The sequence below is a fragment of the Alexandromys fortis genome, unplaced genomic scaffold, assembly GCF_014885135.2.
Source record: "Alexandromys fortis isolate MF-2015 unplaced genomic scaffold, M_Fortis_MF-2015_v1.1 scaffold_207, whole genome shotgun sequence".
Lineage (NCBI taxonomy): Eukaryota > Metazoa > Chordata > Mammalia > Rodentia > Cricetidae > Alexandromys > Alexandromys fortis.
Window position 1 is genome coordinate 1,961,080 of NW_026068106.1, and position 12,131 is coordinate 1,973,210.

Sequence of the window (12,131 nt, forward strand, 5' to 3'; positions counted from 1 at the left end):
CTTATTTATAAAGCCATCCTTTTTCAACCTCAGGCCATGCAGTTCTGAATGATTTTCCATACCATTGTTGCAACAAGGACCCACTTGAGAATAAGGGCAACTCTTCCTTTGTCAGAGACAATAACACAAGTAGTAGATGATATAAACACCATCAAAGTCACTTCAAAGCCTTTTTCTTAAGCTTCCCATTAAGCTATTCAGGAACCAAATATTTACCAAGGTCCTTTTTACATGTTAGCCATACTCTTGGCAATAGGGATCTACCATAAGCAGAAACAGAAACAATAACAAAAATAATGAAAATCACCTGTCCCCATGATGTACTTATATTACTGACAGGGGCAGTAGAATAAATAAAACGACTATAAAAATAAGTCCTGCGTGATATATTTATCAGGCAAGGTTAAGAGCTAAGGGCAGGCAACAGAGTGATGTGTTGGGACAAATGAGGTTTGCTCAAGGGACAAATAGCCACTAAGAAAGAGGAGCTGTCTTCTATCCAGAGCCATAGGATCCCCGTTTCTGCCTCTGTGGGAGTGGAGAGTAACTGCCAAAGAAGGCAGCTTCTGGGAAAGCCCAACCCAGAGCTGCAGAGAGGCAGTCTAGTAAGGATGGCAGCAGAGCACCTGGGCACAGCTGTGCTCGCATTTTCTCAGCTAGATGAGGCAGTGAGTGCCCTTATTTTTTGTTTGAATTGGGTTTTCTGTCACTTCCAACCAAAAGAGACCTGACTAATGCCAACATTCCCAAGTATATATAGAAATCTGAAGTACCTTACAATGTGTTTCTAAGTGGGGCTCCCACTGTACTGAGGTTATTGAAAAGCTAACTCCCATTTCCAATTAGCAATATACATTTACATACAAACACTTAAAATCAAAAGACCTTAAAAGTAAGTTAGCTTAAACTATCAAATTAGGGAAGCCTTCCATTTGCATTGGCCCGAGGTCACTATTCTTGTCTTATCAAGAAACTACAGTAGGGGTGTTTTTGCCACTGTGTACAAAATAGTTGTGGGTAGTACCTTTTAAAAGCATTATTACCTTTCTCAGCCTAGATAATTGGGATAGGGGGAGTACTTTGGTCCTGCCTCAAAGCAATGTGTTAGACTTTGTTGACTCCCCATGGGAAGCCTTAGCCACTCTGAGGATTAGATGTGGGGTGGGTGGGGTTGAAAGGGGGTGAGAGGGGGGAGGAGGAGAGATCAGGAGGAGTGGAGGGAGTAGGAAATGGATTTGGCATGTAAAATGAGAAAAGATAGTTTTAAAAATACAAATTTAAAAAGTGGTAAAATTTTTAAAAAGTACTATTGGGCAAAGCAGAGAGAAATTTCCATCTTATTTTTTGTTAGTGATATGGGTCATGTTTTCAAAGTCATATGACACAGTATTTGTCAACCCTGAAAGGAATTTAGTCATCTACCCAGTTTCCAGGTTGAGGTAGGACTCTGAGAAAATTCACTTCTGTTAGCCATGTAACTGGGAGCCATCACAGCATTCCAGCTGACTACAACTCCAATGCTGTATTCACGCTGGCCAGTTAGGAAACAGATAGGACTAAGTGGCACACAGCAGTAACCAGCTGGTTTGGAAGGCTGAGGCAAGAAGGTCACAAATTTGAGACCAGTCCAGGTGTCTTGGTTAGAGTTTCTATTGCTGTGAAATGACACTGTGACCATGGCAACTCTTATAAAGGAAAACATTTAAGAGGGGCTAACTTCCATTGTTGGAGATTTAGTAAATTATTATCATGGCAGGAAGACAGAATGCTGGAGAAGGAGCTGAGAGTTCTATATTCGGATAGGTAGGCAACAGGAAATGATGGTGAGCCACACTAGGCCTGACTTAAGCTTCTAAGACCTCAAAGCCAACCCTACTCCAATAAGACCACAACTCATAATAGTGCTATGCCTTATAAACCTATGGGTCAATTTTTATTCAAACCACCGCACCCGGTTATATATCCAACCTTTGCAACTTAGTCATTCTCTGTCACAAAACTAAAATTAAAATGACAAAGGATGCAGGTCAGTGACAGTGCTCTTGCCTAGCATGCATAGACCTTAGGACTAGAAGAAAATGATTACAGGTAGCAATGGTTAGACTTTAAATTCTCCTCCCATCTTTCATTATTTCTTCTAACTTTATTTCCAACCCTAACTAAAACAATAAAATACAGGGGGAAAGACATTTGGCTCGCCTCCTCAAACCATTGGCAATCTCCATCAGCAGCTACATGGCTTCTCTCTGACTCCGCCTACTTTCCTCCACTATCTTCTTGGAAATCCTCCTTTACTCTATTCTGCTCTACCAGTAGGCCAAAACAGCTTTATTAATTAACCAAAGATTCACAGCATACAGAGGGGAATCTGATGTTAGAAGAGTCATCTGTCTATGTGTTATTTTCATTGGTTAATAAAGAAACTGCCTTGGCCTTTTGATAGGCCAGCCCTTAGGTGGGTGGAGTAGACAGAACAGAATTCTAGGAGGAAGAAAGCAAAGTCAGGCAGACGCCATGCTTCTCCTACCCAGGACGGATGGTGGTTACACACATGCCGGTAAGCCACAGTCAAGTGGCGATACACATTAATAGAAATAGGTTAATCAAGATGTGAGAGTTAGCCAGTAAGAGGCTAGAGCTAATGGGCCAGGCAGTGTTTAAATGAATACAATTTGTGTGTTGTTATTTCATGTGTAAAGCTAGTCATGCAGGAGCCGAGCAGGATGAAAAGCAGGCATGCCCACAGCGCCTTCTACAATTGGCACTCCAATGTGATGGACTAAATCCACTTAAAAAACTGCCCACAGCACAGGAATCCACATCAGAAAGTATTTGCAAATGTCATCTAGATCACTGTTTCTCAGTCTCTGTCTAAGTCATAACCGTGTTGGAGGTTAAAGAGCCTTTTCAGAGGGTCACACATCAGATACTTACATTACTATTCATAATAGTAGCAAAATTACAGTTATTAAGTAGCAACAAAAATAATTTTATGGCTAGGATCACCATGACATGAGAAACTGTATTAAAGGGTCACAGCATTAGGAAGGTTGAAAATCACTGTTCTAGATCAAGTGAGATCTGGAAGTGGTGGTTTGGTTTGAATCAACCTTCCATATGGAATCCAAGAGCAACATTAAGTTAGGAGATAATGACTGCATACTCAAGTAAGGCTTCTAAATTGACGATTGTCCAAGAATGCCCAACAAAAAAGGAATTCAATAAAAAGCTTGATCAATGTCTTACCTCTTCTACCTGCCCAATATCAACATAATGTAAAATGCAGATAAGGGGGGGGAATGTAACTGTGGACCATGTTTCTACCACTCTGAGTGCCTCGAGCCAGAGGCCTAAAGGAAGAGTAAGGTATATTAAGTGGATAGGACACTGAAGACTTAGAACTGGACAAATTAGGACTTGGCTTTTTAAATATGAAAAGTCAACTGGACGCTTCTGTTAAAGTACAAGAAAGAATGTTCATCAGGATATGGATGAAGATACTGATCAGAAGGAAAAATATTGTTCTGGCCAGAATGTTTTCATCTTCCAGATAACCCTAAAATTGCATCTCTTCCATTGTGGAGATTTATACACCACACAGGCTGAGGATCATTTCTGTGGTGACAAATGCTAGAGAAGGTAAAAAGTCTCTTTAGTACAGAAGTGAGGAAATCTAGCATCCCAGGAGCAGAAGATGGGAAGGAAGAGGGAAAAAGAGGGGAGAGGATAAAAAATAAAAAAAAAAAAAACCCTCTAATGTAAGGAGTGCTATGGGAGTGAGTGAGGAAGGGAAAGGTGGAGTGAGCTGAGCCAATCAGAATGTCTTGATGCCCTGGTTCCCACCCAAGGCACTAAGACTTCTAGAGCTATGAGCCCTTCCCTGGTTAGTTTGTTTGTTTGTTTGTTGTTTTGTTCTTTAATGGGCACAGAACTCCTTTCTTCCGCAATAGAAAATAGAAGCTCATGAAAACCTAGGAGAGAGTGGGGCCAAGGCATGCAGGAAGAGGTAAGCAAGGGTCCTCCTGGCATCGAGGACACTAAAGGCTCTCCTGTTCATGGGTAGTTTCCTCCCTGTCCAGCCTTCAGTTTAATCACAAGAGGACATAAATTCTTTTCCATCTAAAGTTATTTATGCTGGGATTCTTTGTTGTTTCTTTTTTAACAAAGCAATTTGATATTAATAAAGCTACACATGAAAAAGTACCAAGCCTTTATAGTAGTTTATATTTCAGTCCAAGGGAATGGAACATACATAGAACTTAAGAGGGACAGATGTGGAGGGAAGGAGTATTGAATGGCAAAGAGATAGGATGAGAAATGATGGAAGAGGTGGGGCAGAGAACAGTGATATTAAAAATGCATTGTTGATTTAAAAACAAAAACAAAGAATAAAAATAAAAACAGAAGGAATAAAAAAAATACTATACTACACCAAAGAATAGGCTTCACAGAAAGCAAGTGAGCATACAGCAGGCTCTAAGGTGATGAGGAGTTGTGCGTTCCAAAAGGTACACACTCTACAATTAAAAGAATGCCTAACTGCCTAATCGAGCTTCTTCAGGTCTTCAAATCTTTATTTATTGTGTGCTTGTGACTCAGAGAGTGTCTACACACCATGCAGCATGCTGGGAAGTCGGGGACAAATTGGTGGGGTGGGTTCTCTCCTGTAGCCTATGTATGAGCTCCAGAGACTAAACTCTAGTTGTCAGGCTTGAGTCGAAGTGCTTCACGGGCCCTTAATGGAGCTTTTAATCACGATTTTTACAGTGAAACTCTTATTCTTTCTAATGAAATATCACTTTAAACAGGTAGTAGAGATAAAGGCACTGAATTGATTCCTCCAGCCGCTTAAGCTTTTGTTCCTTGACCTCGAATATTCCCCTGTTTATGGAGCCCCCGGGGGCTCTCTTAGGAAATGTGGTTTTTGTGGGACACAGTATGAAAAATCACTGACCAGGAACACACTACTCTGCGCTGCTCCATGAGTGCTACACTGTGCTTAAAGATCGTGCTTCCCTCCTTAGCAACCACAGCAGCAGCAGCAATACGGAATCTGGCCAAACCTTGGAACTGAAATACAGGTTTCTGGAAACTCTACAAGGAAAATGAGCCATTTGCTTGTGTAAATAAGCCCCTTCCTTTTTTATTCCTAGAGAAGCATTACACTCATAATAGCTTCACTAGAATTTTGCTCAATCATGTCCCCACAAAGCAGTTTTCCTCAGAAATATCCATTTATATTTAATGACTCTGTCTTGTAATTCCTTGAGAAGGACAAAGGCGGAAGTCCAGTCAAGGCCGTAAAACTACTTTTCTTCAAAGAATCTGTCAGCCAAATTTCTCAGGGAAGAAGCAGAAATGAAAGGGGAGACATTGATAAATTTCCCTGCTGAACAATCAATAAAACCCGCTCTGGCCTGCTCAGCCCCCCACTGTGGAGGCAAGAGCCGTAATTACATTGTCAAAAATTCAAGTTGCCCAGGCTGATGCAACCGCTTTGAGAAGTGACAACTGATTGGCACCCAGTTTGGGTGGTGAAACTGGATTGGCAGAGGCAAAGGCAAAAAGGCAAGAGTGTGGCCGAGGCAAAAGGCGAGAGTGGGTTTTCTTTATTTCCTCTAAATACTCAAGCCACAGACTTCCAGCCCTGGACTCTTTGGTCATATTAACTTATCGGGGTGGGCAGGTGACAGTTACTAAGCCATCAGCACTCCGACTGCAATAGAAAAATACCTTGTCTTGATCCACTCCCAAATACACAGACAAAGGTATTGCCGCATATGTGTGTGTGTGAGTGCCAACCTGTGTCGTTTTTCTGCGTCCAAACAAAGCCATGAAAAGCGCTTTCAAGCCCAGCTTTCCTTGTGAAGGCTGAACAGCAAAGCCCGTTTGCCTAGCAATTTTAATCTCTGATGAAAATCAGCGAGAGCAGAGGGGTTGCGAAGGGCAGTGATGAAGAAGGAACAGGCAGGGACGCACTGGGGAGACTGATGTGACTGCCACGATGACCCAGCTGTAAGTTTCTAGATGACCCTTGCTTGAGTTAAATTAGAATCCATCAATCCCCTCACTCTTAGATGCTAGGAAACAATCCTGCGAAGGACACCATTTGCCGGACAGTGTCGGCCTTCTGGCTACGCAGGGCCCATGTGACTGTTTTCTGTGATTTCATCGTAACCACACCTAGGAGTGGTGACTGTCCTGGGCTGGGAAGCAACTGTACCGTGAGAGATTAAAATCTAAAGGTACCCACTGGGTGATGGGAATGGAACGGAAGGTACCTGGGAATGTTGTTTTCTCATGAGCTCCAAGGCTAAGTCATCTCTAGCTGATGAAAAAAGTTAATAAGATGAGTAAATGTTGGACAGAGGGGTCCACATGCCACATTTTCAATTAGAAATCGCTGTCTCTTCAACATTTCCTAAAATGAGCTACCTAGCACTCCATCCCCTGTGGTTATGGAAAAGGAAAAAAATGTATAAGCAGAATATGAACAAAGCAATAAGAATTAACAGTGTGAGTTGTATTGTCACTGCTCTAAAACACCTTATACGTACTAAGTGTCGGATGGTGACTATGATTTTATAGACTGGTTTTATAGAAATTAATTTATTCAAAATCATAACTGAAAACCAACAGACCTAAGCCTATTCCTAATCCCACAATGTCCAGTGCACCAGTAAATCTCTCAGTTCCGTCACTGATTCAAAATCAATCCCCCTGAAGTTTCCTCTGATACGCACATTCAATTTGAGGATTGATTCCTCAATCCTGTGACCGTGGCATCAGAGTCTGGGGATGAGATTCAGGAGGCTAGATTTAGAAACTCTTCCTGGATTAGTCCTCTGAGATACACTAAAGCTGGCGAATCTCACCACCAATTTCTGGAATACTAAGCGGATACCGCCTCATTAGGGACTTTCTGGGTGGAAGGCAGTGAATCAAGCTGCTCACCCTTTAGAATATTTGACAGCAAAAGAAAATTAGTTTGGTTCTAATCCCTGATTGTCACCAGACCCACCTTTGTCCTGGGAAGAAAGGCCACTGAAGTGACATAATGATTTTAACAATGGTATTCCACTGTGCCTGAAGGAGATGCTACTCCAGACCTCAGGTGGTAAGAGATGGCGAGAGATTGATGACGGACACGTGGGACTTGATGCTCTGAGGAAAGGACATCTTCCCACCCAACTGGCCAATCCTTTTTCTCACGGACTTTATTTCAGATGAATGAAGTATAGAATTATCATATCAGAGAGGGTGTAGATTGGATCATCCCACATCCCATGCTCAGGCTTTGCAGATTAGGTGACATGTTTCATGGGAGGGGTTTTGAGGGTGAGTGAAATATTGATGGCAGGTCTGAAACCAAAGAGAGGTGAGAGAAGATGAGCAGGAGGAGGAGGAAAGAGGGGCACAGAGGAAATAAAGGAAAAAATACAAAAGGAGAGAAGAGGAGAAAAGAAAATGGGAAAGGGAAGCAGAGAAGAAATACACCCAACTGTGTCAAGGTTGATTTATAGACACACTAGGGATATTCCTCTTAATATACAAAAGTTTGAAACTTATTATTAATAATGGCATTTACTCAGCTTTAGCTGTGCCATATTGAACATAGGCTCTGCCACTGTGGTTTTTCTTTAATTTGATATTTCCTTATTTATAAAGTTCACAGAATTTTTAAAATATAGCCATGTAGGATATATTATGAATGTTTTCACTTATTATTCATACTTGAACATGGAAGTTCAAATAAGAGAGAGAAAATACATGGAGCAAGTTTTCATTTTCCTCCTTTGAATTCTAGTCTCTAGAAGAGTCAAGCCATGACCACTGCAGGTGGCCAAAGTGACCAGCAGACTAAACACTTGGAGACCACAGCTAACCTGTGCAAAGGCAAAAGAAAGTTGTGGATCTTAGCTGACAGATCCATGAAGACAGGAGAAAAAGAGTAAGAATCCATGGGACAGGAATTCCGAGTTCCCATCCAGATATGTTATTGGTACTTAAAATTACAAAGTCAGTGGTTTCCCCAACACTTATCTGGCTCAGGGCCTATAAAAAACTATAAAAAATCTTTTGGCTTCCTCTTAGAGTAAGATGAAGAAGAAGCCATAGAGTATTTTGTGTGTGCATGTGTGTGTGTGTGCATGTGTGTATGTGTGTGTGTATCGACAATGATTATTACACAGTTTGTAACAAAACCAGGACAGAGGACAATATCAGGCTCCTCAGTACAGTTTCCACCCCACATCTAAAACAATTTTTCTATTACAAGTGGGTTCCATTTTTGTTGTATCAATACAAAAGTGCTAGTATTGGTGACATCAGGCCTTTTCAGATCAGGCTGCTACCTGGGGTCCACATTCTAGGGTTTTTTTTTTTTTTTTCATTTTCTTTAGTTTTGTTTGGGGTTGCTGAAATTGTAGTTCTTACCCATGTTATGCAAATACTACATTACTGAGTCACCTCCCAACCCTGGAGACCAAAATATTGCTCTGTATTTGACCAAGACCAGACAACAAATGTATATAATTATCTGCTAAAACATTCATTTAATTCTTACATTTTCCAGTTGTTATCAATATCCTACATATTTAGTAATTGCTTATGTCTTAAGGGAAGAAGCAGTCAATTTGCAAAATGGAATGAGATGATCAGAAAGCAAGAAAAACTTGACACAGAAACTGTTTTCTCTGGGGAAATCATGTAACGTGAAATCCCCATTTGTAGGGGGATTTCAGATACAACTCTAACTGAGCTCGGCATGTGTTGTGATGGGTGGAGGGACGAGCTGAACAATTAATTGTGAAGAGGAGTTGTTCATATTTGGTTTGTAATGTCGGGATATTACCTGCTGAGAAATACCAGCTTCTTCTAAATAATTGTCAGTCAGTTTTCCCTGAGTCCAACAATCACTCCAAATGTCAATCTCAGTGGCATACTTGAAAAAGATTTCACTCTTCACTGACATACACCACTGTCGTCATCACCTCTGGCCTATGTTGTCTTCATGCAGGGTCCCAAGTGGAAAGAATTGCCCCTACCTGTGATGGGCTAGTCTCAAGTGGAAGACAAGAGACAAATGGATAAAGAATCCTCTACTTTTGCTTGTAAATCCTCTACTTTTGCATGAAGTGTAATCTTTTTGCTCGTATTCATCAAACCAGAGGATGGCTATGGCTAAGCTCACCCTCAATGGGACAGGGAAAATGACTCTGAAAGGCAAAGCCATCTGAAGGTGTGCAAAGTTATTCAGTCCATTGGAACCATAACCATAGCACAGTCTGACGCAGAGAGTAATAATTAGATATGTTATTTAAGGAAATAATGCTATGCATTAATTGACCCGCTGTCTCAGCAACAAATTCCTGGGCTTTTTAAATAATTTAATCCATGTTCCTTGCCCACATATTTGCTAGAAACAATGCCATTTCTGCTTCTTTTGTGAGTTATCTACTACTTACCATGCAGGGAAAGGGTTCCATTCTTCACCGCCAGGAACTTCACTCCATAGGGAAAGAAGGGGGTAGAGTAGGAACTTCCATAGAGTTTGAGCTGAGCTTTGCCTTGGAAAGGTTTGTCCTCAGAGCCGATGTGGAGCTCTCCCCCATCTGTAATAAGGATGGAGTGGGCTCTGAGCTCAATGGGTCCTGGTTCCATGAAAATCAGCTTGCCACCTAGCAAACAAAGAGCAAGCGGTCAGTCTTCAGGAGGATGAGGCTCACCCTGTTTTGGCAGTTGCAACATGTGATGAAATTGCTTTTGTTTATATACTTCTGGGAGTTGGACTTAATATACAGTGAACTGTATTCTAGAAGCATTATAAGGTAGGCCAGACACCCAAGGATGAAAACATTTTATCTTTAAGCCAGTTCTCCTAAGATATTATTATTTGTTGCAGCTTTGATAATTTATTTTGTGCAACAATCTAAATATCCAGCAACATAGAATTAGTTAAGGAAATGATTGAGGAGGTCACTGACTTTACAGGTTACAATAGATTAAACTTGGTTATAAAATTAAGCATATGACAAAGTCAATGCCTAAGAAACAAGGCTAGAGGAAAATGGGCTAAAGGTATAAAAAAAAATACAATAAAAGGAAGCAGTGAGCTAACACCTTGCATTTTGTGGGACACTAGTTATCCAGTATCTTCCACACATGCTTTTCTCAACAGACCTTAATTTCAGAGTTCTTCCTCACTGGATGTTGGTGAGTGGCCTATCAATCAAGACTCCGTGTCATGTCATACGTTAAGTCAAGACTGAAGCTTCGAGAGGCATGCAGAGCAAAGGGGAAGGGGGAGGCATTTTAGATCTCATTAATTCCATTGGTGATGTTCTAAAATTTCTAAATTCTCAGGAGAGTTCCAGCTTCTAAGCCCACCACCTGCCCACCTCCTCTGCTACAAAAGCCTTGATTCTGATTTGTTTCTGTGTCTGGAGGTGGAGACTTTTGAAAGAGATGAGATAAAATAAGAGATTAGAGAGTCTTGATTGAATCCTGTTACTTTATAGGGGGAGGGAGAGAGTGTGCATAGAAAGAGATATAAATATAATCCTACAATAAAATAATGCAAAAGCAGGGAAGGAAAAATTGCAAAAGCTTTTTCAATGCTATGTGGCCATGTCAGCTGAAATAAAACAATTTTCTTTACAAAGTATCTGGCCTCAAGTATCTTATTATACTAACAAAAGCTGACTAATTCATGCTTCAAACATATTGGCCTGTCTGCTAGATCTTATGGTCTGGCTTTAGGCTTTATGTTTTTGTTGATATTGTTTTTACTTGTTTGTTCATTTGTTTTGGTGTTGGAGATATCCATTTGCTGTTGGACGTTGTACATGCTAGGCAAGTGTTCTATTACAACGTTTGACTCTACATTCTCAAACAAGATTTCTAACATCAGTAAACACTTTCTTTACTTACAAGTACCATGTGGGTTGTTTTTTTTTTTTTTTTTAGCAATTGAAAGACATATTACCTATTTGTGTCTTTATTTTCTGCTCTTTCTATACCAGAATGCACTTTTTATGGAAGCAATGACCAATTTTGTTCATTTGAAGTACGTAACAGCAGCTGATAGATAACTGAACTTGGTATATAATTGTTCAGTAAATAAGTATAAAGGTATATCTTTTTAGACAATCTGATGCAAATCTGAACAAATACTTACTTCAATTTTCTCCAAAAAGATAGCATATTTCTATTTGAGATATTAGACATTATCACAGTAAATTGAGCAAAATATAAATGTAGAGAGAGAAAGATATTAGAAATGTCTCAAAGTGCAGATCCTACTTTTACAAGGGAGATGTTGGCAAGGGGATGTACACAACAAAGACTATTCAATAGCTAAACTTTGTCTTGTGTTCAGTACACTAATTCATGCATTTAAGTTGCTTTCCAGAAACAACTGGAGGTAGTTAACAATGAAGAAAAGGAGAAACAGAAAGAGCTAAGATGCCTGTGGTTATTTTTCTTCGCCTTCATCTTAATGCAGAGATAATGATCAAGAAATGTTTGGCCAGCTGTCAAATGCAGAGACTATTTCTCTGACCTTTCTCTCCAGCATTTTTGGCTATCATCATAACACTTTCTAGTCTTCAGTCCCAAATCCCAATCCACACGCCACCATCAGTAACAGTCATAAGATGTCTACATGGACAAGAACTCCTACACTTCTTCTGTTCAGAAATACTTCAGACAGACTTGGCCTAGGCATCTAATTCATCATTTTATAAAGTATTCAAGGGAGTTTCTCTGAAGAATTAAGATGAAATTCATTAAAGTTATGCTCATACTGATGGCCACTCATTGCAAGTGTCTGTTGCTTTATACTTCCCACCTTCATTCCCCAACTACTGTTAATGTCCACTCACTTTAGAAAATGGCCACGGCACTACCTAACCATTGACTTCTAATGGCTCACTGCTGTCAGTATTGACTTCTCTCTTGAACTATTGTAACTGGAGGTTTCTCTCCCACCCTCCAGTTCCTTAATATCCACTCTGAGGCTTAATATTAATTAAAACTTTTTGGCCGATGGCTCAGGCTTATTACCAACTAGCTTTTACTTCTTAAATTAACCCATTTCTATCAATCTGTGTATTGTCACTTAACTGTGG

At 40.3% G+C, this 12,131-nt stretch overlaps 1 protein-coding gene across 5 annotated transcripts in view; it reads right to left on the reverse strand.

Annotated features, from left to right (window-relative positions):
* The window catches only part of Pkhd1 (PKHD1 ciliary IPT domain containing fibrocystin/polyductin), a 438,845-nt gene that overhangs the window by 259,338 nt on the left and 167,376 nt on the right, over positions 1–12,131 (reverse strand). For all 5 annotated transcript variants that reach the window (XM_050124099.1, XM_050124100.1, XM_050124101.1 and 2 more), the window contains exon 37: positions 9,468–9,680. In XM_050124099.1, coding sequence (XP_049980056.1) covers positions 9,468–9,680 — 213 coding nt within the window. The remainder of the gene's footprint in view (positions 1–9,467; positions 9,681–12,131) is intronic.